Source organism: Pantherophis guttatus, chromosome 3 (assembly GCF_059756535.1).
Source record: "Pantherophis guttatus breed Tessera chromosome 3, ASM5975653v1, whole genome shotgun sequence".
Taxonomy (NCBI): domain Eukaryota; kingdom Metazoa; phylum Chordata; class Lepidosauria; order Squamata; family Colubridae; genus Pantherophis; species Pantherophis guttatus.
In genome coordinates, this window is record NC_142065.1 from 40,832,767 (window position 1) to 40,859,210 (window position 26,444).

General features: G+C 39.2%; 1 protein-coding gene across 2 annotated transcripts; it reads left to right on the plus strand.

The window, feature by feature from the left end:
* Positions 1 to 3,448: 3,448 nt before the first annotated feature.
* RHOC (ras homolog family member C) lies at positions 3,449 to 25,197 on the plus strand. 2 transcript variants are annotated; one of them, XM_034414294.3, is made up of 5 exons: positions 3,449 to 3,848; positions 17,314 to 17,471; positions 20,183 to 20,303; positions 22,354 to 22,484; positions 24,399 to 25,197. In XM_034414294.3, the coding sequence occupies exons 2-5, from the start codon at positions 17,316 to 17,318 to the stop codon at positions 24,570 to 24,572; spliced, it is 582 nt and encodes a 193-aa protein (XP_034270185.1). In that variant the 5' UTR covers positions 3,449 to 3,848; positions 17,314 to 17,315; the 3' UTR covers positions 24,573 to 25,197. The 2 variants fall into 2 exon arrangements, with proteins under 2 accessions (XP_034270185.1, XP_034270186.1); XM_034414295.3 differs by having other exon boundaries at positions 3,549 to 3,853.
* The last annotated feature ends 1,247 nt before the right edge of the window (positions 25,198 to 26,444 follow it).

Here is a 26,444-nt window from a genome sequence, read left to right on the forward strand (position 1 = left end):
TCAAGTGTTAATTCTAAGACCATGTCAGAATTCACACTGGGAAGTCAAAGCTGTGCTTGCTGGCTGTATCCACAGCAGGAGTGAAATCCAGCAGGTTCTGACAGGTTCTGGAGAACTGGTAGCGGAAATTTTGAGTAGTTCGGAGAACCGGCAAATACCACCTCTGGCTGGTCCCAGAGTGGGGTGGGAATGGAGATTTTGCAATATCCTTCCCCCTGGAGTGGAGAGGGAATTGTGATTTTGCAGTATCCTACCCCTGCCATGCCCACCAAGCCACGCCCATGCCAAGCCACGCCCACAGAACCGGTAGTAAAAAAATTGGGATTTCACCACTGATCCACAGAGTACTGAGTCTATTGCAAGGGAGAATTTACATGCATTCAAGCAAATGTAAGGGAAGCTTTTATCACCTGCAAGTGAATAAAAAGTTCAATTCCAGCTCAGATTTGGCACTCAGTGGCTCAGTTTCACATGATCTGGTAATTTGTCGTTAATCCGTACTCTGTTTACCCGATTTGTGGGCTGCCATAGCAGTCTGGAACATAAACTGACCAGATGGACCATTTCATACCACATACTAGATAAAATGTGATTTTAGTTTTTAGTTCAGTGTGGGTCTCAAATTACACTGGGTGAATATACCTTCAAAAGTTGTAGCCCTCCTCCTCAACAATTTAAACCTCCCTAACTATTCTTTCGAACACATAATGATAGTTTGTATGTCACGTTAAAAAAACCCCAATTATTATATTATTATGATTAGGACAGAATTAGGAATACTGTAAGGACCACTTTACAATGAAAATAAAAGTTAAGTGAAAACCTGATTTAAAAGCAAAATATTTCACAATGTTTACAAGACTGCACTGAACAAATACAATGAGAGTTGGGTGACTACTCCTTGAATGAACAATCATGGGTTTGTTGTGAGTTGCCTGAAGAGTGTCTTTTCACTATATGCCTTGAAAGTGAGTCACAACTTCAGTGAATCCCAATTATACGAAGATGTAAAATATCTTAATCTTACACCTCAGCCTACTAGCAGTTACGGTTACTAAATATTAAGATTATAAAAAATTCATGCTCACTATCTTAAACATTTATATCTCCTCCTCTGCTTTTACTGAATTTCATTTTTTTATCTAGAAATTCCATTTAAAAAGATGAATACTCTTAGTTCACAAGAACAATCTTGTTATTTATAGCTGGGGAAAAAAAAAAAACTCTGGAAATTGGGAATGGCCAATAGAGGGCAGCAGTAGTACTTGGTTACATTGCTTTTGGCCTGTACAGGCTTCCCAAGATTAATTCTGTGAATTCTCTGGCACTTCAGCTTTGATAAGAAAGTTCTCCAGTTTATATGAAATTCTGCTACTCCCTCTTCAGAGCCATGTAGAAAGTTAGCACCCACCCCTCTCCTAGAAAAATGGAATATTCTAGGAAATATTAAAAAGGCAGAATATTGTATTTCCCTGGATGAGAAAAGGAGAAATGTGTTTTTAAAGACAAAGCAGCTGCCTGCTGCTCCTTGCCCCCCCCCCCCAGCTCCAGGGTAATGGGATTAAGACATGGCCCTCAGGACATGATAGGATTAGCCCTCTACCCATTTAACAGCAGCGCTCACTGCATTGTGAAATCACCTAGGAACATTACATCAGCCCACAGTTCAACCGGACTTATCTCAGACAAACTCTTAGGATTTGCACTACAGCAATTTGCCCCTACAGCAACCAATGGGATACCTGCCATTGCACAGGAACAGGAAGCTCTAAGGCTGGGCCCAAGACAGGATATATACATATACACACAGTATATGTATATACTGCTCAAAAAAATAAAGGGAACACAAGCAGAAGACATCCGAGATCTGAATGAATGAAATAGCCTTATTAAATACTTTGTTCGTTACATACAGTAGTTTTGTGTTCCCTTTAGTTGTTTGAGCAGTGTATAAACTACTGTATGTAACGAACAAAGTATTTAATAAGGCTATTTCATTCATTCAGATCTCGGATGTCTTCTGCTTGTGTTCCCTTTGTTTTTTTGAGCAGTATATTTATCTTCCATGTCATCAGCTACACAGGACTTAAAACCCATGTGGTCCTTTAATGTGTTCACCATTAAAACCATCCTTCCAAGCAGTCTCCATGTTTCCAGTGTCTTTCTTCCCACTTGGAACTGAACTCAGATAGACATTTCTTCCAACAGCCAGGGATTACTATAAAACTATTTTACAATTGCTGCATAACATTCTTCCAGCCTGTACAAGTTAGGAGTACTGTACTTTTTCTGTACAGGAAAAATTAATAAGGAAGAAAAGTGATTAATATAGGCTAATGAATCACAAACTAGCTAACTACTTATTTGCTGTTGTATTATATTAATGAAGTTAGTGGTTCAGTGTATTATACCACTCCAGAAAATGTGGTTAATAGACTACAGCTTTGTCAAGCAGAGCTTATTACTAGGCCACCTGTCACCATTGGGTTATTGTTTCAGTGATATTTCCTTCCATGATTCCTCAGTGCCTTCAAAAGTGACAGAGCTTGTAATGCCTTCATTGAAAAAGTTGATACCTTCAGAGAGGTATCTGCCTGGAAAACATCCCATGTTGAACTGTATAGCAGTCAAAGATTATCACAGGAAAGCTTTATGACACTGCATTTTATGTCATAAACTGCTTTAATATTTATGTCATAAAATGTTTTACAAAATTTGCAAATTTCAGTGGCACGAGAATCAAGGTTCCCAAATTTTGGACACGTTCTTTTAAATTAGCTCACTTGAGGTAACTTGTTCAAGATGTTTTGCCCTGTGCTGTACCCTTTTAAAGTTAGACTATAGCAGGGCTGTCAAAATGGCGGCCCATGGGCTGGATGCGTCACGGGCAGGCCACGCCCACCCCAGCTCCACAAAGGGGGAAAACGTCGCAAAACATATGACAGCAACATGACATGGTAAATTTGACACCCATGGACTACAGGAATCAGAATGTTCATAATATACAAGTAATCCTCAACTTACAACAGTTCATTTAGTGACCATTCAAAATTTCAACGGCACTAAAAAAAGTGACTTATGATCATTTTTCAATTATGACCACAGCATCCTGATGATCATGTGATCAAAATTCAGATGCTTGGCAACTGGTTCACATTTATGACCGTTGCTGTTTCCCGAGGTCATGTGATCCCTTTTGCGACCTTCTGCCAAACAAAGTCAACGGGAAAGCCAGATTCACTTAACAACCAGGTTACTAACTTATCAACTGCAGTGATTCACTGAACAGCTGTGGCCAGAAAGGTCGTAAAATGGGGCAAAACTCACTAAACAAATGTCTCCCTTAACCACAGTAATTTGGGGCTCAATTGTGGTTGTAAATCGAGGACTACCTGTATAGATAGATTAAAAACACTTGTAAGAAAAGTTCGGGGGCGCTTTTGTCTTCATCAAACTTCCCGGGTAACCGCGGCACGGCCACTCCCTCCTATCCAATGGGAACAAGTTGGAAGTAAGTACTTAAGAGGGAAAGCTTCCAGGCGGCTTTTGTCGGCGTGCGGGTATTATTCAGAGGTGCCTGGAAACGCCACTCAGCCTATGCTCAGCCCAAGGAGTTCCCCGCCTGGGATACGTCGCTGCCTTGGAGAAGCATGACACAAGCCGAGTCCGGCGACACGTCCCACGCCCCTTTCGCCCCCGAGCCTGACCCGAGCCTAGCTCCTCCTCCCAGGCGGGGCAGGAGGCGGCCGGAGCGGCTCTGACAATCCCAAGAAGTCAGCCTACTTCTGTGCTTCTCTTCCCCGAACCGAAGAGGCGAGGACCCGGAGCTGCCGGAGCCAGACTTCGTGGTAAGGTAGGGGCCCGCCCTGGGAAAGAGTAGAGCCCGGTAGATGCGGCTAAGGGCTGGAGCAGCTAGGAGCGCCCCTCGAGTAACTTGGCTTGTTGGCTAGGAAGGAGATGGAGGAGGAGGAGGTGGTGGCTTTGCGCCGAGGATTGCCTGGGCGCACCCGAGAGATTGGGCAGGGCCATCGTGGCTGTCCTGAGAAACGGGGTGGTTTCTCAGGAATAGGGGACGGTGTCAGAAGCCTCCCGATGACTTTCAAACTCCTCTTATGTAGTTGCTCTGGACTGCAGCAAAACTTGCCGAAATTCGCGCGGAATCGAACCACTATTGTTGCGTTAGCTTTTGCTGGGCTGCGTTCTCGCCCACGCGAGGAGATCGAAGAGTCTGCCTTAAAGACCTGGCAGAGAGAGAGAGAGAAAGAGACCCCCGCCCGGGTGACTAAGGATGGACTGCGTTTAAAGGCGCACCCTACCAAGTATTTAACCGTGTGGTAACTGGACAAAGAGCAAGAACTCTGTACTCCTCCGTTTCTGCTTTTGGAACAATGTATAGAACCGGTGTTTCCTAATGTCTGGTTATTTCAGGTATAATGCATAGCTCTTGGGTGTAGGCATCAAGTGAGATTGGAGGTTGTAAAAGAAAATTGTGTACAGTATAGAGCTAATGTTGGGAGATGTTTGTTAGTTAGTTCCCTGATTCAGGATGAAGAGGTGGCAGGAGCAATAAAAAAGAAGTTGTGTTTTTTCTGGGTGGGTAACAAGTATAGTTTGGAGTAGAGACTAACACACTGGAATTCTTAATCCCACCTTTGACATGAAATCAGCTGTGTGACCTTGAGCCAATTGCGCGCACACACTCCATCCTAGGAAAAAGGCAATGGCAAACCACTTCTGAAAAACCTTGCCAAGAAACTTTTCCAGGCAGCTGCCAAGAGTCAAAACATGACATGAAGGCACCCCCCCCCCAAAAGGAAGTGGTGGGACCCTTTTGCATTTAAAGATGATAAGATGGAGTGAATCTAATTGCATCTTTCCCAAAATACTGCTATTTTTTTTAATACCTCTTAGCCTTAGATGTTTTATACAAACTACACTACAATGTACAAGTCTGTTGGGAGAACGTTTGACATATTTAATTCAATTCAGAAAATACTCATATCTTTCTTACATTTCCTTCTGGCTTCCAGATGAAATTTGGAACAAGATGGGATGTGGGAGAGGGGTGGGAACTGAACCGGTTGGTAGGCTGTTTGTTGTTTTTTGGGGAGAGGAGCTGGTAAGTTACAAAGTACTGACTCATATCACCTCTTATATGTGACTTCTGAGAGAAACAAGCTGCTAAAGACTGGTGTAGTAGTAAAGACATCAGATTAAAAACTGGGAGGCTGTGATTTTTAGTTCCACCTTTGACACAAGCTGGGTGACCTTGGGCCAGTCAGTCTCATCCTAAGGAAGCAAGCAGTGGCAAACCAAACCTTGCCAAGAATACTGTGAGAGAAGTTCAGGGTGTCACCAGGAGTCAACACTGACTTGAAGGCACACAGGCACACCAGCACACCCAGGACCTTAAGGGCTTTAATTTGATTCTCTCAAAGGTGATGGTTGGCAGACTACAGTTGTTGCAGATTAAGCCGTAATGAAGCTTACTTGGTTTTGGGTGAATATCTTGTATAATCTTGCCATTTTTTTAAAATTTGATTTATATGCCGCCCTTCTCCGGAGACTCAGGGCGGCTTACAGTTCATACTTTTGTATATTTTATACAAAGTCAGCTTATTGCCCCCACAAACTGGGTCCTCAATTTACCTACCTTAGAAAGGATGGAAGGCTGAGTCAACCTTGAGCCTGGTGAGATTCGAACTTACTTTAATTGCAGACAGCTGGTGTTAAATTACAGTGCTTTAGTCTGCAGAGCTATCCAGGCCATTGTTTGTATATCTTGGTTTAGGACTTTTTATCATATGTATGTCCTACCACTGCAATTTATTTAAAGAATAGTTTAATTAGAACGAACTACTGCTTGGTATTATACCTCAGGCTTTGCTAAGAGATGTCTCTCCTTGACCTCTGAAAAGCTATTCCTATCCAAAGAGGCAGGAGATACAGGTATCTGTGAGCAACATGCTTGAAGGCATTTCCTTCATTGTCTAATTGGTACCTGTAGTCAGCTGAAGCCTAGTTGTTTTTAAAATTATATATATTGCCTTTCAGTTATATTCCAAGGCTGAAGTACAAATACTTTGGTCACCAAATGAGAAGAGAGGACTCATTGGAAAGATGTTGGAGAAGAGGTTGTCAGAGAATGAGATGGTTGTCATTGACATAGTGTCAATGACACTGTGCATGAGTTTGAGCAAATTCTGGAAGATAGTGGAGAACGGAGTGGAGAGAAGCTGGCATGCTATGGGATCGCGAAGAGTTGAACACAACTTAGCGACTAAACAATGTTCTAAGGACCATCCTCCATTTCACCAATTCAGATAATGGTAGGGTCTATTTCTAAGGAAGCAGAAAGAAGGATATGCATGGTAGCTGCACGTGATTGGCCTCTGCTCACTGAGGATGACTATACAATGGACATCCTCTTCTGTCCATGACGATTTGAAAGCCTAGGCCCGTGATGGCGAACCTATGGCACGGGTGCCACAGGTGGCATGTGGAGCCATATCGGTGGGCACGTGAGCTCAGCACTGGCACGCATGCGTGCGCCAGCCAGCTGATTTTTGGGCCTTCTGGGCCCACCAGAAGTCAGGAAACACACTGTTTCTGGCCTCCAGAGGGCTTCTGGGGGGGTGGGGAAGGCCGTTTTTGCCCTCCCCAGGCTCCTAGAAAGGCTCTGGTGCAAAAAACGGGCCCACTGTGCCATCATGTGCCAAAAACGGGGGGAGCATGGGGGGGCGCATAGAATTATGGATGTGGGCACACGTGTGTGTGACCCCACCACGCTTCCCCCGCTTTTGGCACGCGATGGCAAAAAGGTTAGCCATCACTGGCCTAGGCTTTAAATTTTTGGAAAATCCCTCCATGGATTTTGTTCCATAAGAGTAGGTAAGAATAGTATGAGGGCAGAGTAGCATGCTTATTCCTCCTTCTTTGTAAACTCAACCTGGGTGGGAAATATTCAGAGACGACTTTAGTTTATATCCACTTCTAATAACATGTTGAAATTGTTCTTTTCATCTTTTAATCTCTGGTTTCTCCTGCTTTGGACAAGAATGGGGATGTGATAAATCTTTGGGGAGGTGTTGCAAAAATATGCTGCCTCGGAGTAAGAAGAATGTGGATCTCTGACAGAAGTACTTCGTGTGGCAAGATAGTTACTCTTTCCAGCTATTCCTTGAAAAGGGATTCTTGAAAATCTATTCATAGCACTATCCACTGCTAGGGATAGTGACTTTCTGAGACATTTCTGTAAAGAAATTGTTTGTGCTTGTTTAGGTCAATTTCATCTAGTGGCAATCCTGGGGGGGAGGAGGAGGAGGAGGAGGGCTGGGGAGGAGGAGGCTGTGCTAATCACTTAGGAACAAGGAAGCATTCCAAAACCATGACTGCATTTTTTCTTTCTCTCTGGGCCTGGAATCAAGTTGCCAAGTCTTTTCAGTGCAGGCCAGGCCCCCTAAATTGTGATCAAGCATTTTTGTTTTTTTTTAAAAGGGCATTCACTTTGTTATACCGGTTCATTAAGATATTTGTGACTGGCAGATGTTTTTTTTCTATTGGCGAATGTCAGCATATCTATTGGTTAATAGATAAAAAAGGCAGCCTTACAAACTAGGGTAAAGGTTTTTTTTTTTAAGAAATGCTATTAAATAGGCTGTTGGTGGAAGAATATTTTCTATTAAGCTTTTATCCCGCTTTTAACAGACACATGACATTGGGAGGTTTCCGTGTTTCCGAGTTCCACATGAGACAGTGACAAGTATTTCAATAGTTTAAGAATGGCATTTTAACATTAGGTAAAATGTGCTTGTTAGAGAAAGCTTCAATATTTGTCTTGCTTTTTTTAAAAAAAATCTATTAGCACTAGTAATAACATTTAGAGTTATATAACACACGCCATAGGACTTTACAATGCTCTGGGTGGTTTACAATGACGAAGCATTATTTCCATATTGGCCCCAACAATCTGGATCTTCATTTTACCGATCTCGGAAGGATGGAAGGCAGAATCAACCTTGAGCCCTATCAGGATCAAACTCCAGGCTGTGGGCAGAGTTTGCCTGCAATACTACATTCTAACCCCTGCTCCACAGGACTCTTTCTCTTAAGTAGGAAGTCCAAATCACTTTTAGGGCTTAAATATATATGTTAATTTGATGTTTATATATCTTTAAATGGAATCAAATGTGGTTAGAAATAACAATACAAGTGCTTTTGTTGTGGTGATCATGATTCAATTGTTGCTTATTTGAATTTTATGGGCTTTAATAACATCCTTAAAACTGAAGTATATATAAAAATATCAGTCCTCCAAAACCACTGTTTTTGTCACACCTTACAGAGTATTATTTCCTAATCTTTTTTCTAGCTGGTTCAACAAGATGTGCTTACCACTGGTAACAACTGTATAATCACAGTCTGAGTTAAAAACTCAGATTTCATTGACATTAAAATACTTTGACAAAATTTAGTGTTCTATTCAAAGATTTCTTCAAAATTGAAACATTTTCCCTTAAATAAGTTCATTGCAGAACTGCAGTTCTGACATTCAGATCTACTTATGTGAAAGCAATTTGTAACATTTTGTTTTGCCGAAAGAAATAAATACTATCCCTGAAAAAGAAAATGATCCAACAGTATTTCTCAACCTTAGCAACTATAAAATGTGTGGACTTCAACTCCCAGAATTCCCCAGCCAGCAATCCACAGATCTTAAAGTTGCTAAGGTTGAAATAACTGAGTATAAAATCTGTGGAGTAAAAAGCTTATATGCCAACATTTTTATGACTTGGCTGTTATTCACTTAGCTCTGAAAGCTAAACATCTAAAAGAGATGTGTAAGTCATCTCACAGAGTTGTCCTTTGTTTTCTTATGACATTTAACAGCCTGCCGTTCTGGTCAGTACAATGAGGCAAACACAGAGAAAGCAGGATCCTGTCACCCTTTTCCATGTGCAAAAGCCAAATGTACCATATCTCTTGCCTCATTTAAAGATAGCAGGCTGGCTTGACCAGTACAGGGAAATTCAGGAGGTATCTTGAGTTGTGTCCTCATCATTTTGCCTATATATTGTTTCTTATTCTTTACAATCTGGCATGGCTGCCTTGGCCAATTTTGATGCTTATCTCAATCTTCATCTTGGATATGTGCAATGTTTCAGGGCTACTTTGATCCATCACAGTAGCATGAAACTGTTGTCATGGGTTCAAATTTTGGTCTACTGCTGCTTCCTGTCTGTTTACCCCTGTCATGATTGGTCTTCTCCCAGTTACATGCTGAAGAATGCTAGTGTTTACAAAGTGCACTTGGGTATATATTATTTTCCTTTACAGTTAGTTGAAGCCTGATTGTGATACAGTAAATCCTATAGCATCTTTAGGGTAGTAGAGTTATTCCTGTCTTATTCAATTTGAGCCCTGTCCCCCAAACAAACTGAAAGTTTTCAGACACAAATATATATTTTGAGGAGGCACAGCAACTTCACCTAGTCATATAAATGAGGTCAGTAGATGCCAGTTTTTTCTGCTTGCAAAAAGGACACAATTTGCAAAAGAACCAACTGCAGCACTGAAGGAGGCAGGGAACTCTATTTTGTTCAGGGCTGAGAAGTCAACATAGTAAAAAAAAAAAAAAAAGAGCAGCAGAATAGGCATAACATGAACTGGAACTGTGTTCTCTTTTCTCAAGAGGCAAAGTCTAAACAGGCCCCTTTGGAGGATTTGCGATGACATAATGCTGTAAGAGCAATCCCTGATGCTGACCCTGATCTCCAATCAAATATTGATATTGAATGACACATTTTTAATCTGATGGGACCAGATCAACTTGGGAGTTCTCATCAACACCCTTTATGACATACCAGTTTCAAGGAGGGTAATGGTACCTCCCACATGTCCAAAGGGCAGATTGCAGATTTTTTATTTGTTTTTTAAATGTTAACTATCTTGAGTGCTTAACTGAATGGCAACATGGAATATGATTAAAAATATAAGAGACAGGTCCTAGTTAATCCCAAATTATTTTTTGATGGAGCCAAGTTTAATATCTATTCTTCTGTGATTTGACAGGGTTTTTCTCAGTGTCACCTGGATTTCTTACATATTTTGTTTTTAAATGAACATGTTCTGCAGACTGAAAAAAATTGAAAATCCCCGCACTATAACATCTTTGCTTGAAGTTTCTGTTTCCAGTTACATGTGTATTGATCTCTAATGACATCTGATCTGGGTAATGTTGTGATTTTAGCAAAGTAAGCGACAAAACAAGTAAAGCACAGTTAATTGCAAAATGGCAGAACTATTCCAGAGTATACAAAAGATAAGTCTCTGTTGGCCAAGTTGAATGATTCAGCCTAAATCAGAAGGAAATAATACTTAAGCAGACAGTTCAACTTCTCTGTAGTAAGCCTCCCTTTCATCTTCTTTTTGGTCACCTTTATATGAATTATCAAATTTGTAGTCATTAAAGATTTTGTTGCTATTATACAAGAATTAGTTTTCTAAAATCCCTCAAACTTTAATACAGGAACATTCATACAACATTTTAGCAGATTTGTTAACGGTAGAGATTAGTACAAATCTCACTGAAAACAGAAAATGTGTTTTTGTGATTTTTTCTAAATTTGGTCCTACAGAGTTTTGCTTTGATTCATAGGCTAGATCACAGGGTTGGGTTCAACTCCACCATCTATTTACTGAATCTAAAAAAGAAAGAAAGAGGCTTTTGGATGGTTTTCTCTGGGTCTGATTTGCAAAGATGTCATCTTTGCAAATCAGACAATTACATGTCATCTTGTCATCTTCTTTACTTCCAGTCTCTGAGCAGGCATGTCTCCATTTCTGGATCTGGGTGCTGCTTCAAAAAATATGCTTTTCATCTTGTGCTTTATGCATAATCCTATTTGTGATTTTTCTCCTCCTCTTTCTTAAATGTCATATTAGAGGAGTGCAGAATATAAAGAGAACTAATGGATAGAAGATAACATTTCATTCCCAGTGATTAGTGGTCTTGATCAAGATTGTACTGCCCCTAGAAAAGATAGATGTGGCAGCTGGTCATTGTAGTCACCAAATCATATAGTTTAATGTCAGTGATGGGGCAGAGCAGAATATATTTCTATTATGGTATTTCTAGTATGTCATCAAAACACCTGTTTCATTTCTTCCTTCAACATATTTTGGTTCTGAGACTGCCTTGGAAGTTTTGTAAAGCTTCCCCCACCCAAAGATTTAATATTACCTTGTCACTCCCTAATCCATGCATGTATAGAAAAGTTCTGGATGACTCAGTTTGCCTCTTTTTTGTGAACATTGGTTGGTTCAGTTTACTAATTCAATAAAGTCAGTAAGTAGCTATTAACTATTCTGCATGAATGCCTCAGAGGAATTGTGCTCCTCTAAGTTATTGAATGATTGCTTACAAACCTTTGAATTAAGAGAGGCTCTGGACTGAGAATATTACCGTTTATTATAAATGAAAAAAACATGGCTGTTTGGGGTATATTAGAAATTTGATTATTGTGAGAATGTAATTAATGTTATCTAATAATTAATTTGATTACCCTTTTTTGTGACCTCGAAGCTTCCCTAACCATGGCAGCCAGAACTCAGTGACATAATGTCCAACCATTTTCAGTTGAAAGAACAAATGAGAAGTGTAGCTTAAGACCTAAAACACACATAGTCTTCAAAATAAATTTGAGGTTAGTATTTATTTGACTTGGTTTTTTGGTATTATCTTTTTATGACTTTTAATCTCCTATATTAAGATCCTCTGGATAATGTGTTGGCTAAAAATACTTAAATTAAGTAAATCAGGTTCATAAAAGGTTCCCATCACCTCCCACTATTGCAGCTCTTAGTCTGCCATAAGCTATTAGAACCTGTTGCTGGCTACAAAAAGATTGCCTACCTCTGTTGTACAACATGGGTGTCAAACTTGTGGCATCACGTTGCCATCATGTGACGTATCGCAACGTTTTCCCCCTTCGCAGAGTTGGGGTGGGTGTGGCCACCTTGTACAACATGTATGCATTATACAACATGTAAATATCAGCCAAAGGAATTAGTGAGGGAGAGCAACAGTTTCTCTCCCAATAGTTATAATGGTTAGTTTTTTCTGAAATTTTAACGAGGAAAAAGGGGCAAGTTATTCACCAAAAATCCTGTTAAATTAAATGCCCAAGTAATCATGATGTGAAGACTTACAACCCACCCTCTTCAAAACTTTTTCATTGGCTAACAGGGAGATACTATCCATAGTAGAATTACACATCATTTACCTACTTAAATCTTCTCCTCTGAAGCCATTGTTAGCTGTAAAGAAGGAAGAAAAGGCCTAATATGAGAGGAGAAAAAAATGTGTGTGCATAATTTAAATCTGGGAGGAAACCAGATAAAAATTAAATCTCCTCTTCTGTTGCCCACATCATTTTTAATGGATCAGTGATACAAACGTAATTGAATAAAACTGTTCTATTGGAAAATAGAAAATAAACTGGTATATTATTTATAAACCATTTAGGGAGATGAGCTGTGTAAAAATTCGATAAATAAGGGTGTGTGGATGGATGGATGGATGGATGGATGGATGGATGGATGGATGGATGGATGGATAGACGGACGGACAGACACAGTAGGTAGAGCACACAGAAGGCTAAATGTCTGAACTACATAGGTCAGTTGGTGTGCCTTGAGAGTCAAATAATTGGGGAATTTACGCAAAGTTGCATTCAACCCACAATCCCTTTTTTCTTCCATCTTGATTTTCAGACTGACTTTCAAAGGTCAAATGCTCTTACATTACCCTAGGATCTGCATTCATAAAATACCAACTTCATTCTTTTCTTAAAGTGATTATCTTATCTATCCAGCACTACAACATTACTCCTGAGGTATTAAATGCATGTTTAGGAAAGAGAAATAATGCAAGGATATTCTTTAAAAAATAAATAACGAGGAACAGTTTCCAAATACCAAGTCATGACATAAATCTATTTGGAGTTCAGAATGGCAGGGAAACAAAAATCTGAAATCACTATTTCATACCAGATTAAAACAGATGGAGCTTCCTTTAATAAAGCTGTGGGCAGATCTTCAGATGTTAACTGTGAACTGAATTATGTCATAAAGGCAGGGCTTCCTAGCCCAGAATCCTTAAAATATGATCAATTTCATTTCTAATTAGTCTAGCCAGCATGGCCAAGCCAGACAGGACTGACTTAAGGGAGCTGGCCTGATATATCTGAAGCCCCGTTGCCATTGTCTCTGAGAACTGGTGGCTTCTCAATATGGATATATAGTATTTTGCTTTTTTGGAATCTAGCCATTGGGAGTAGTTCTCTCTTCTGTTTAACAGTTTCAAGGTTCAACATAGTGCTGCAATTAAAGCATGAGATTACATGACGTAGGCTGGTGGTAATATCTTAGACAGGCTTTAAAAATGATCCTATATCTATTTTTCACCTACCTTAATAAAATGTTTGACTGGACATGATTACCAGTACTATTATACAGGTACGCACCATAAGTAATTTTTTCAAGGTAGTTTTTCATGATTCTCATACCTTACAAAGCCTAGCTGTAAATTGATAGACGCAGAAAGTTAAAGGCTGTTCTGCATAACTGTATCAAAAGCATGTTTCTATGATATTGAGATATATGAGTAAAATTTTCTTAAAACCTCTAATGCTGAGTGAAGTTGTGAAGACAGCCAAAAAATGAAAATTGATAGAAATGTCTAGATACCTGTGCACAGCAGCTATTTATAATGCTTCAGATATTTTTTTTTTAATAAGTCTTTTAAAAATGATCCCCTCAAATGTTCTAACCACAGCTGATTGTAAAACTATTCCCTTCTAGGAGCAAAATTAGGTGATTCCTTGAGAGCAAAATATAAATGAGCACATTTGCATAATTTGGAATATCCCAGTTTATGACAATTGTTTCTAGGTCTAATTTCAGTAGAAAAGGTAGTCCTCTATTTATGACTACAATAGGAACTGGAAAATTCATCATTAAGCGGTGAGGTCAATAGTGAGACATCATCTCATTTACTATGAGACATCGTAACTTCAAACAGTTGCTAAACAAATGGCTGTAAGTTGAGGATTTCCTGTATATGATTCATCTTAATACTTACTTTTGGGGTTCACTTAAGGGGAACTGATCGCTTTAATTAAGGCTACCATATCTGGGCTGCAAAAATAAATTACTAGATGGCAGCAAAACATTGATGCCCTTCCTCAGATACTGAAGAAAAGCTTGGTAGAACACCAAGCTTCTCTTAAAGCTCCCCTACTCATGTTCTCCAAGCAAGTCCTTACAAGTTACAAGATAATAGTATAGCAATAGCAATTAGACTTATATACCACTCCATAGTGCTTTACAGCAGGGCTCCCCAACTCTGGCCCATTCAGAACCGGGACACACCAGCAGTGGATGAGTGCGTGTGTAAAGAATAAATTGTTCAGCAACCAAAGGGAAGGCTTCCTCCTCTCCCATCCTACATGTGGATTTGGTGTGTACCATGATCTGTCTGAGTCTGGTTCATGTTTTCATGCATGATTACATTTATGTGGCTCAGCATTCTCCCTGCTATAATTCCTTATTGCTAATACCTTACCACCATACCTCTTCAGGAATAGGGACAGCTGATAGCTGTCAGCTTACACCATATTTCTTTTCTCTATCCCTAAATAGGGAGTCACTTCTCCAGAGTTCTGGTACCTATTGGCATCACAATTTTCACTAGATTATTCAACACTAATTTATGAATTTATTGGTAGGGGGATAGCAAGGAGAAACTAGGAATTGTGAGACAAATACATTGCTCTTAAGATTTAAGGGAAAAGGCTATTTTGAAAGGGTTGAAGGAGAAATAGCATGGAAATCTGGATAGGATGCTATATTATAAAGCTTAGAGTATCCAAAATATTCTAAAGACTAGGGTGAGATTAACTTTTCTAAAAAGCCATTCTGCTTTCACAGTCGAGCTACCTTAGGTCTTTGGTGATCATAGTCTTCATATAATAAGTGATAGAAAAATCACAGCCAAATGAAATCATGTAAATCTTTAATAAAAGTGACTAATATTATCAGCCCAAATCAATCAAGTGTGGATGAAGCGTCTTCATTGAAGGGTATGGACCATAATCTATCAGGTTAGTCCAGTGCAGTCTGGTATATAGATGTTTTCCAACTTCCCAGACTAGAATTGAGAGCTGGTCCTAAGACATCCAGCTGGCTTTCATGCCCAACTGAAATTTATAACTGGATCTATAATCTGGATCCTTCTGCTCCTAATACAGCAAATTAGCCTCTACACCACAGCAGTCCTTATTAATGTTATATGTTCTTTGATTTGTGCTTTATTGAAAAAAATATAAGAATCTTCTTTTTAAAAATTGTTGAACTTCTGAGTGTGCAGGCACCCACACCCACATTCTCTTTTTTTTAATCTCTGCCCAAAAATCACATTGTACCAGAAGATTCAGTTGCATATAAGGAGGGGTAGATCATCCACAGGCCAAATGTGGTTCCTGAAGTGGGCAGGACTAAAATGTCCAGCCTATATTTTGTGGAGGGGAGCAGGAAATGAAATTTAACAGGCAAAATGGACTATTTAAGGATCTCACTGGGTGACACTCTTATGTCGCAGGCTATTCCCATCATGGCCCTTGGAAAATGGTTTTAGAAATATGTCTTGCAAGTGGCCCATACTGCTGCATAACAAGAACCATAATTATTTTTCGATGACTGATTTGCACAGCAGCACCAGAACATGGGGATGGGATTTTTTTTTTTTAATTGTAGATAGTTATTTTACCTTAGGTCTAAAATAAAACCTTTTAAGTGTATTAAAAGTCTGCCTTAAATTTTTATTCTGGAAAAAAATATGTCTCCTGGCATGTGGAATACAGAAAAAATGATGGTTTAGAGTAAAGTCCCTAAAAGATTATATTGCAGTTTTTATTTCTCTGGATTTTTTCTCAAGTACAAATGCTTATTCATGATCGTCTTGCATCACTGTATTCCAGGTTCACTTCAAAGTTGCTAAAATAAACTGCTGGAGTGAAAGCAGTGTAAAGCTTGGATGTTGTAAGGCTTCTGTGGTTTTGTAGCTGATTCATAACATCTGTTTTAAAATGGAGCCCAATTACGTTCTTCAAGTTGTCCATGAGAAGGAAACTAAGCAAGAAGGTTTACAGAAATCATTATCAGGCTAAAGCACTGAGATATGATAATATGTTTAGGATATTTTTAAAACAAATCTCCTAGATTTATCCTAATTCTCAGCCAAATTTTCATCACTGTAAGACATACAACTGAATTTCTAATAAATTTTTTTTACAGAGGATTCCCAATAACCTCTAATAGTTGCGAGAATATATATTTGTGACTAGATAGATTCCAAGAAGAATGTAACACATAGTAAATTAACGTATTGTATTTCATATTGTCTTTTAAAAATATACCATAAATATTACTGTGGAATTTCTGAAATAGTTAGAAATGAAATAGTGGGTGAACATCTTTTTTGTTTCTCTCTCTCTCTCTTCTGTTGCTATTATTGCTGTGTCTTTATTTTCAGAATTACCAAACTGTTACTCTTCAGTTGAGCATACCTCTCATCGTTCTTAATGGCATCAATTTAGGGAAAACCTGTCTTAGGTTCCCTCATTATCCAAGGTGGTGGCATCTTAATCAAGTTGGTACCACCGTTGAATAGGGTGAATAGAATATTTGATGAATCTTTTGTCCTGCCAATGAAGCAGATGGTAGCATATGGCAAGAGGTAGAGACGATTTTCTAGCAGATTCCCTAGCTGCAATGTTGGGTCCCTCAGGACACCATGTTGTACATATGCACACCATATAGCACATTGCTGATTTCTTTCGAGATATACCAAGGCCCAAAAATTCTCACAGCAGGATATATTGGCAAGGAAACATTGTATTATTTTAGTACATTACTGGGTAGCGTGTGTAATATTTTGAATCTTCCAATCAGCGTATAGATATAAAACCATATCTATACGCTGATTGGAAGATTCAAAATATTACACACGCTACTAGAAGTATGGCTTCCATTCCTTTGTTTTAAATATTCAATTTCTGATTACATACTTGCTCCATAAGTCAATCCAAAGAAAGAACTTACACTTCTTTATTCAGGCTTGTCCTATCTGGTCCAGAATATATTTTGTTCACATGGAAGAGGAGTATGTTGTAGTATTACACTTATTTGTTGTAATATTCCAATATCCTAATGAACTAAACCTCAGACCTAGTTTTCTTTTTGTCTCTACAGCCATGGCAGCCATCAGGAAGAAGCTGGTGATTGTGGGAGATGGTGCTTGTGGGAAGACATGCCTATTGATTGTTTTTAGCAAGGACCAATTCCCAGAAGTCTATGTACCAACAGTCTTTGAAAACTACATTGCTGATATTGAAGTAGATGGGAAACAGGTAACTCATCATCTTTAATACTGTAGTAGAAACAGCTTCTAAGTCAGTGGTTCTCAACCTTCCTAATACCGCGACCCATTAATACAGTTCCTCATGTTGTGGTGACCCCCAACCAGGGGTGGGTTCTAAATTTTTTTACTATTGGTTCTGTGGGTGTGGCTTATTTTGTGGGCGTGGCTAGCTGGTCATGTGACCGGATGGCCATGGCTATGTGTATAGGGACTACTCAGAGGGCTGAAAAAAGTCATTTGTGATAGATCCTCGCACTTTTGACTGTTCCTCACACTTATGACCATCCTCACATTTATGCCCGTGCAGCATTCTTAACAACCATGTCACTCATTTCACAACTGCTTCTCTTCACCATGGTGATAAGATAGGACAAAAAATGTAAAATGTGAGGACAGTCGTAAATTTGAGGACTGGTCAAAAGTGCGAGGACCAGTCAAAAATAACTTTTTCAGCCCTCTGAGTAGTCCATGTGCACAAAAGGACTACCCAGAGGGCTGAAAAAAGTGATTTCTGACAGGTCCTCGCACTCTTGACCGGTCTTCGCACTTATGACTGGTCATCATGCCCATTGTACCATTCTTAACAACCGTATCACTCATTTCACAACTGCTTCTCTTCACCATGGTGACAAGATAGGGCAAAAACCTAAAATGTGAGGACAGTCGTAAGTTCGAGGACTGGTCAAAAGTGCGAGGACCAGTCAAAAATAACTTTTTCAGCCTTCTGAGTAGTAATTAACCTATGTTGAAGCTGAAAGGGGCTGTTTTTTTCTATTTTTGCAGGCACCGGTCTTCTCATTTGTTTTCTTTTAACACTGATCAGCTGTAGGGCGACCCTTTGAAGCCCCGCGGCAAGAATTTAAACGGTTTGTTTCCCTCTAGCCATCAGCTGGGACTCAGCAATAGATTGGGAGTGGGCGGGGTAAGCGACCAGTGACCGGCGACCAGCGATCCAACAGAAGCAGAGGGTGAGGGTGAGTGAAGACATGGGGGGGGGCGAGAGAGGGCTTTCGCGACCCCTGTGAAATGGCCATTTGACCCCCAAAGGGGTCACGACCCCCAGGTTGAGAACCGCTGTTCTAAGTAATATCTGTTTTCCTCTCTTAATGCCACTAGTTCAGGGGTTGGAAATCTTAAACACTCAAAGAGCGTTTGGACCCATTTCCCAAAGAAAAGAAAACACCGGGAGCCACAAAACCCTTCCTGTGCCTGACTATTTCCTGAGCAGCCACAAAACTAACATATGTAGTTGAATTAAACGTTCTGTTTTCTTCTGAAACTTAACTTTTCTTGGATTTATCCATGGTTGGCCTACCAGGGTCAAAAAGCTCAATAAATCGCATGCCAATGGGTGTCGCACATTGGCGGTTGTGACGCATATTTTGAGCGACAGGGAGCCGCAGCAGAGGGATGAAAGAGCCACATGCGGCTCCAGAGCCGCCGGTTGCTGACCCCCGCACTAGTTAATATTGTCATAGGGTTTTCCCCCCCCCTGTGCATCCAGTAGTATCTGATACTGATTCCCCTTAGAAATGTCAATGTCTGGTTGGTCAACCACCAATAATCAGGACTAAAATGTTTAAAACAATGTGGTGGAAGCTGTTTTTCAAACATTAGGCTCTATATTTGTAGATTAAATTACATGTATAACTCCTACGCAATAATTACGCTGAAATGATAATTCTGCATCAAAGAAGCCTACATTCCTTCTTTCTAGTTAAATATCGATCAACTTCTTTATGACCTTTATGTCCATGGGATTTTAACATCATGAATAGTACTGTCTTCTCTCTAGTTGCATATGTGCCTCAGGCTCCTTTACCACCAACCTCTGACACCAACAAAGACTTTCGGGGGAATTTGCTAACCTAATTGTAAACTGCTCAATGTCGTTTAGATAATGAGATGAGTTGTATATAAATTTGATTCAAAGATAACTTCCAGGATTCATTTGAAATATAATTAAACAGATAAGATAGACTAAGTAACTGTCCCAGATCCATGCCCTCATGCTCTGTTTATTTTGCTGAGTAGTTTTGAGCAATGTTTGCCTAGTTTCATAATTCACCAGCTGATGAAGGCCAATTTGATGAATATGTATTTGTTTTAAGGACTAGAGTTCAAAGAAGTAAATTAGGAGGGGTTTGATCTTCCGTCTCTACGCAACACTCCCCTTTTATGTAAAGAGTCAACCCCCCTCATCCTTATATTATAGATAAATATATAAACATTTAAAATGTACATAACTGTCCTATACTTCTGGTATGGTTGTGAGTCCAGTTGCCATCTTTCAGACGATTTCATATATCACATTTGCTCATCAAATTAGTATAAAAACTTTGAATTTCTGAAAAGTGGAAACTTCAATAAAACTCTTCTGGTGCTTCTTATAACATTCTGCCCTGAAGAGAAGTTCTTGTATTTATTTTTGATGGTGTTTATGAACTTGGTGTTGAATGCCCTTGAGAATGATGAAGAAAAACGGTTCTGCATAATGGCCATTGTTAAGTACAGGGTTTAATATCTTTAATTGCTTAATACTGGTAGATATTTTGCCAGGCTGCTTAAAATTGCCAAGGGGCAAAGTAATAAATGAGGAAAGCAAAACAGTCAGATTTTTTCCCTCTTCGGTATCTGTATTTAACCACAGAGTCACAATTATGTTGATTAAGGGACTGGATTTTTTTTCCCCATTTATAGGTGGAGCTGGCCCTCTGGGATACAGCTGGGCAAGAGGATTATGATAGGCTGCGGCCTCTCTCTTATCCTGATACAGATGTTATCCTCATGTGCTTCTCCATTGATAGTCCAGATAGTTTAGGTAAGGCTATAAAATAACAGTTGAAATTATAGGTCAGGAATGGTCAACATATTGTATGTCTTCCCATGAATTGGGAAAATTATAGGTCAGGAATGGTCAACATATTGTATGTCTTCCCCTATCTGAAGTAGTTACCATGCCATCTGAAACTGCTGCTTTGATCAATAAAGCAGGAGTCAAACAATTCTCTGCTGGACAGCCTTACTGCATAGTCAACAATATTGTACTTAGTGTCACAGTCAACAACATTATATGAAATAGTATAGGTTCTCCTGCCATTCTATTTCTATTTCTATTTCTATTTCTATTTCTATTTCTATTTCTATTTCTATTTCTATTTCTATTCTATTCTATTCTATTCTATTCTATTCTATTCTATTCTATTCTATTCTATTCCATTCCATTCCATTCCATTCCATTCCATTCCATTCCATTCCATTCCATTCCATTCCATTCCATTCCATTCCATTCCATTCCATTCCATTCTGTAATGTTTTTCAAATGTCCGAGTATTCTTCAAAGCCAAAATGGTGTCCTGGAAATAGTATTGTGTGTAGTATGTAATTGATGTCACTGAGTTGTAAAGGTAAATAAGGAAAGATTGTAAACATGTATTGCTTTGGAAAGTGCTAAAAAGTTATGATAAACTTCTATTGGAAGTGATGAAGCTTTGCAGAGTTCTTGCTAAGCGTATGAAGTTCAATAATCTCTTCTGAAATTTGGATGGGAAGAGTATTAATGCTTTTGACTTTGGGGTTGAAAAAAAGACTGTGGGGCAACCAATATTGGACAAATAGATCACTGAACGTATCAACAGAGTTTTTGCAAACAGCCAGGCTCAAATTATCCTACTTTAGACACATTGTGCAAAACCTAACTCTCTGGAAAAAGTTCTAATACTGGGAAGGAAAAAGGATGAGCAACCAGCAAGATGGATAGACTGAGATTTAATGGCAATGAGTACATTCAGAAAGACCAGGTTAGAGACAGATCTTCATGGAGAAGATCTATGTGATCACTAAGGGTGGACATCAAGACAACTTGTTGGCACATAGGTCAGTCAGGTGATCCATCAATTCATTTCCCATCACTGGTTGCTGCTTGTGGAATAGGCCTGCTTTTTCAGGTGAATGAGTTCATCACTTTAGAAAAAACACGTCAACTATTCTGTTCTGAAATCATATCAGATTTTTCTCAGACATATTTGGTTACTTTTATAATATTTCTTATCACAGAAATAACAAACAAAATCTTAACTCTAATTGTTTTTCAATCTTTGTGAGTGTCACAAGAATACCTTAACATGACAAAAAGCTGAATTTTAGGGGCAAATTTTAAGACTGCTGTAATAGCCTACACACATGGATACTGTCTAAGAGAATGCAGACTGGCAGAGGTTCAGGACGTCTCTTCAAAGTCTGTTCTAGACAAAGGAATCCTTTAGGGATCGAATCTATTTTGCTGGATGGAGAATGAATAGCTTCCTCCATTCAAGATTAGCCATTTTGGATGGTTACTTGGATATGTTTTCATTATGACACCATTAATAGTTTTTCAGTATATAAGGACAGAAAGGACTCAACAGTTGCCTTCAGGAGAAAGATGAGGGGAAATGAATGTTGGCAGTATTGCAGAGAGAGAAAATTCAAGGATGAAGGGATATGTACTTTTTTTCTGCACAGAAAGCCTTTGTGACATTTTAAGATTTTCTGTAGCTCTATGTATTTCATCTCTCTATGTTACTACAATTTCTGACTGTGGTTCTGGGGTTTAGATGGGAAACTTCCAACACACTTCTCAGTCACTTCTTCCCCTGTCTTTTACTGGTCTAAAGAGTACAAAGTTCCCTTACATCTGTAGTGGGGTGAGGTGGATGAAGCAGACTGACACTTGTTTACCAGCCAAGATTCTGGAAACAAGACTCTTATTGTATTCAGTCTCACCAAAATGGATCTTTTCCCTTATATTGATGTGGGGATTACACTTATGAATCTGTTCTACTGGGGATTTGCTCAGTGAGCGGGTTCTACCATCTCTTTGCTTCTTCCAGAGAACATACCAGAAAAATGGACACCTGAAGTGAAACATTTTTGCCCAAATGTGCCCATCATCCTTGTAGGAAACAAGAAGGATTTGCGGAATGATGAACACACACGCAGGGAGTTGGCAAAGATGAAACAGGTGACCAAATTAATGTTACCTCATCAATTCCACCCTCATTTGGGATTATGGCTGATTAAAGAAGCTGTTGATTTTGCATTTCCAATTCTAAACAGTTGAGCTTCCTTTGAAGAATGAAATTGAGTACAAATTGATGCTCCTCTTTAACCACCCCAGCGAAGTTTTTAATTTAGTTCTGTTTGCTTTCTCAGGACACTTAGGCAAGAAGCTGAATCTTTTAAAAAAAAAAGAGCTTGAAAATTGAATTAAGAAATATTTCTTTATTATTTGTACATCTCTGAATTACATTTTATAGTTTGCTTTAATTGGTTGCTTTTGATCATAACAACCCAATTAGCATGAAAAAACAGGATATAAATTAATAAATCCACAAGCTTTTCCAGTAGTCTCTTTACCTTTTTTCAACTCTAGCATTTTTTTCTCCAACAAGCATGGATGAGAAATTATTCTGGAAGCACTGGCAACTACTATTCCTATTCTACTCTGGGTGCAAAACATGCTATTAACTCAGTTTATATTTCCAAAGCGGCTTGGACTTGGCTCATGATGATCCGGTTATTTTTCAGCAATGTCTTTAGAAAGGGAATCAAAGGAAATTTGTCTTCTATATATGCCCAAATCCTCCCCACAGCGTCACAAAGACATTAATGTCAAGTGTACTTTTTTATTTGATGAGTGTTCCCTTCACCCCAATAGCCTGCGGCAGGTAAGAACCCAATTTAGTCCTGCACTAAGGATTTATGCCAGTGTTTCCTACACATCAGTGTTACATATTGGGCCTTTGTCAGAATGATGGCCTCAATCCCAAAGTTGCACAGCCCTATACCCGTTTTTTAAAAAATCAGCAGATGTCTCAGGGCTGTCTTGGGTTTACGCTTCTTCTGTCATACAAGCAAGGTGCACAATGATACTCTGAAAATATAAATTATTAAGTTATGTAATGTGTATGCTTCAGGTTGCATCTACAAAGGAGGGACACCTGGCAGGGTTCAGGATGGGACCCCTTTCTGTTATTGTGCCTGCCCTTTAGAACATCATCCCTCTAGAGATCCTATTGGCTCCAACTCTGTTGGCTTTTTGTAATGTCTTAAAGGCTTGATTTTATCATTGGGTCTGGAAGTCAGAAAGTGGGGCTGAGCCTATCTATACATTGGTTATGTTAATTGTGACTGATGAATCAATTTTTACTTCTGCTGCTGTTCAGTGGCTAGTTTCCTTGCTTTTATTTTTATAAAAGCAATATGGACAGTCATATTAAATTGAAATAAATAGATTACAGCTTGCCAAAAGTTTTTAACAACTTGCTGTGGTCATCAGAAATGCTTTCTGCTATATTGTCTGAGGCTAAGCAAAACAAACAATTAAGAGGAAGTACCATATTTTTCAGAATATAAGACGCACCTTAGTTTTTGGGAAGGAAAATAAGAAAAAAGCTGATTGGCAGGTGGATCTGCCTACTGGAATACCCCCAATCAGCTATTCCCAGAGGTGAATTTTAGCAACAAGTTCCTTGGTTGGGAGCTCTGTGCCTTGCTTTTTTTTTTTTTTTTTTTTTGCTTTTTTTCCTGCCTTTGAAACTTCTGAAATTCTGTTTCAGAAAAAACTTTCTTTTCTTGCATCTGAAAGCCTCTGAAACAGAGCTTCAGAAAAAACGCCTCTGAAGCTGTTTGGGGGCTTCTTTTCTGAAGCTTCGTTTCTGATGCTTTTTTCAGCCTCTGAAACCTCCGTTTGAGAAGCTGGGTGGGGCTACATTCAGAGTATAAAATGCACCCAGATTTTCACCGTCTTTTGTGGGGGGGAAAGCTGCGTCTTATACTCCAAAAAATAAGTACTGGAATTACCTTGGATTTTTCTATTATTATATCAGGCAGTGCTAAATAATAATCAAACTGTTTTGTCATCATTTTTACGAAGGAGCCTGTGAAGCCGGAAGATGGCAGAGACATGGCAAACAGAATCAATGCTTTTGGCTACCTTGAATGCTCCGCCAAGACAAAGGACGGAGTGCGGGAAGTGTTTGAAATGGCTACCCGGGCTGCCCTGCAAGTCAGAAAGAACAAAAGGCGCAAAGGTTGCCCGCTCTTGTAGAGAGTGTGTTGGCAAAAGTTGTGACTGTGCTGTCTGAAGGATGCACCTTTTCCACGGATTGCATGGAAGCAAGCATGGCGTCTCGATAGATGGAAGAGTACAAATTTAATGATAGTTGGCTAACTTCAGCCTCCATTCTTCTGCACAGAAAAGGCCACCCAGGGTACTCCACAGCAGTGGACTGTAGGTCTTTCCTTGGGCAGCGTGTCTATACCATAATTTTGTATGCTTGGGAAGTCAAGAGAAATCATTTGAATCCTTTTTGTAATGATTTGGGTATAGGGCTGACAGTTTATATGACTTAATTCTATACTTCTTGCTCTTTTATACTAATTCTATAATTTGGTGCTTGTATGGATTTTCACAGATTTATGTTTTCACAAATAACAGAAGGTAGACATTTGGAAATCTGCAACATATGAAGCTGGACTACAAGCTAATGTATTTGCCAGTCTCCCTCCATAACCTGAAAGGCAAGAGGCTATCAGAAGGTTCATACGAATGTCTGGGAGGAATCGGCCTCTATTGTGATTAGTGTTCTCTATTGCACTTCTGTCTGAGGGACATAGCCTTGTGTTTTGACAATACTATATTCTCAGTTCCTTATTAAATTAATTTGATTTTATGTGATTTGCCTTTTTTCTTTGTCCTTGAAGTCCTGCCAGCTGGATTAAGGTTGGGCAGAGTTGGCTTTCCCATCTGCTATAGAATAGCAAGTGGTGAAAAGGAAGGTCATTGTCGCTGTAAATACTGAGAAGAATAACCTTTGAATAACGTGTTTTGACTTTCAAGAAATGCACTGAAGGGACTAGATAGTGTTTTCATCTGGTGATCATCTGAACTGTATTTTTCACTAAGGTTAGATAAATGTGCATTTCCTTTTTTTGCTTTGGGGGGGGATTTTTAAACACCACAAAACAACAGAAAGAAAAATGTAATTGAAAGTGAACCTGAACAGAATGAAACATTCAGCATAAAGTTTACGGCTGGACATTCCATCTGGACCTTTTTAAACATAGATTCTAGGTTTTTTTCCCCAAAGTGGAATGAAGAAAATGAAGATGGAGTGTTCGTATTTCATTGAGTAAATGTAATGTCAATTTTAATAATCACTCCAAAAACCTCAGAAATTCCATGAGAATGAAATGCATCTGACCAGCCAATGGCTATAGCAACAGATTGGTGTGTCAAAAAGATATGCTTTTCTTAGGAACTGGTGTGTTTTAAACACCACAGCATCTGCCCAAGTAGTGGATATATTATGATGTCTTTGTAAGCACAGCTGCACCAGGAACAGAGTAAGACACCAGCATTCTTCATCTTCTGTTTACCTCATAAGATGGCAAAGAGCCAAACATTACTGTTGCAGTTGGCGCATGGTGCCAGCTGCTCCCTAATCATGCAGATCTCTGAGGATCTACTGAATAACCATCACCAGTGGTACAATGCACAGGACCATCTTTTAAACATACAGGAATATCAAATGACCTAATGTAATGGAGGATATTCTTGTTCCTTTGAGACAATATGACTGCAGACGATTAGTGCTTTTCTATTGACTAATCTAGGGGTAAAAATTATGTGCTTCTGAACTAAACCAAGTCTTGTGCTTAAATAATTCTCTACCTAGTGCTGTTCCCAAGGCTGAAAAAAAGTCGCATCACTGTATAACATAAGAATGAAAGAAATTGAGTCAGAAGTCAAGGCATCTTTCCAATGAAAAGTAAATTCCATCACTATCTAAGACGGGGGATCTCCAGACATGGCCTCCCAGAATTCTACTGGCTGAGGAATTCTGGGAGTTGAAGTCCGCAAGTCTTAAAAGTTGCCAAATTTGGAGACCCCCCCCTAAGAAGTCAGAAAGATTTATTT

Excerpts from the sequence above, each read along its gene's own strand:
- RHOC (XM_034414294.3), top strand. The coding sequence starts at position 17,316 with ATGGCAGCCATCAGGAAGAAGCTGGTGATTGTGGGAGATGGTGCTTGT. Across the intron at positions 17,472-20,182 it reads TTGAAGTAGATGGGAAACAG|GTGGAGCTGGCCCTCTGGGA; the intron begins GTAACTCATCAT and ends CCCCATTTATAG. Across the intron at positions 20,304-22,353 it reads TGATAGTCCAGATAGTTTAG|AGAACATACCAGAAAAATGG; the intron begins GTAAGGCTATAA and ends TGCTTCTTCCAG.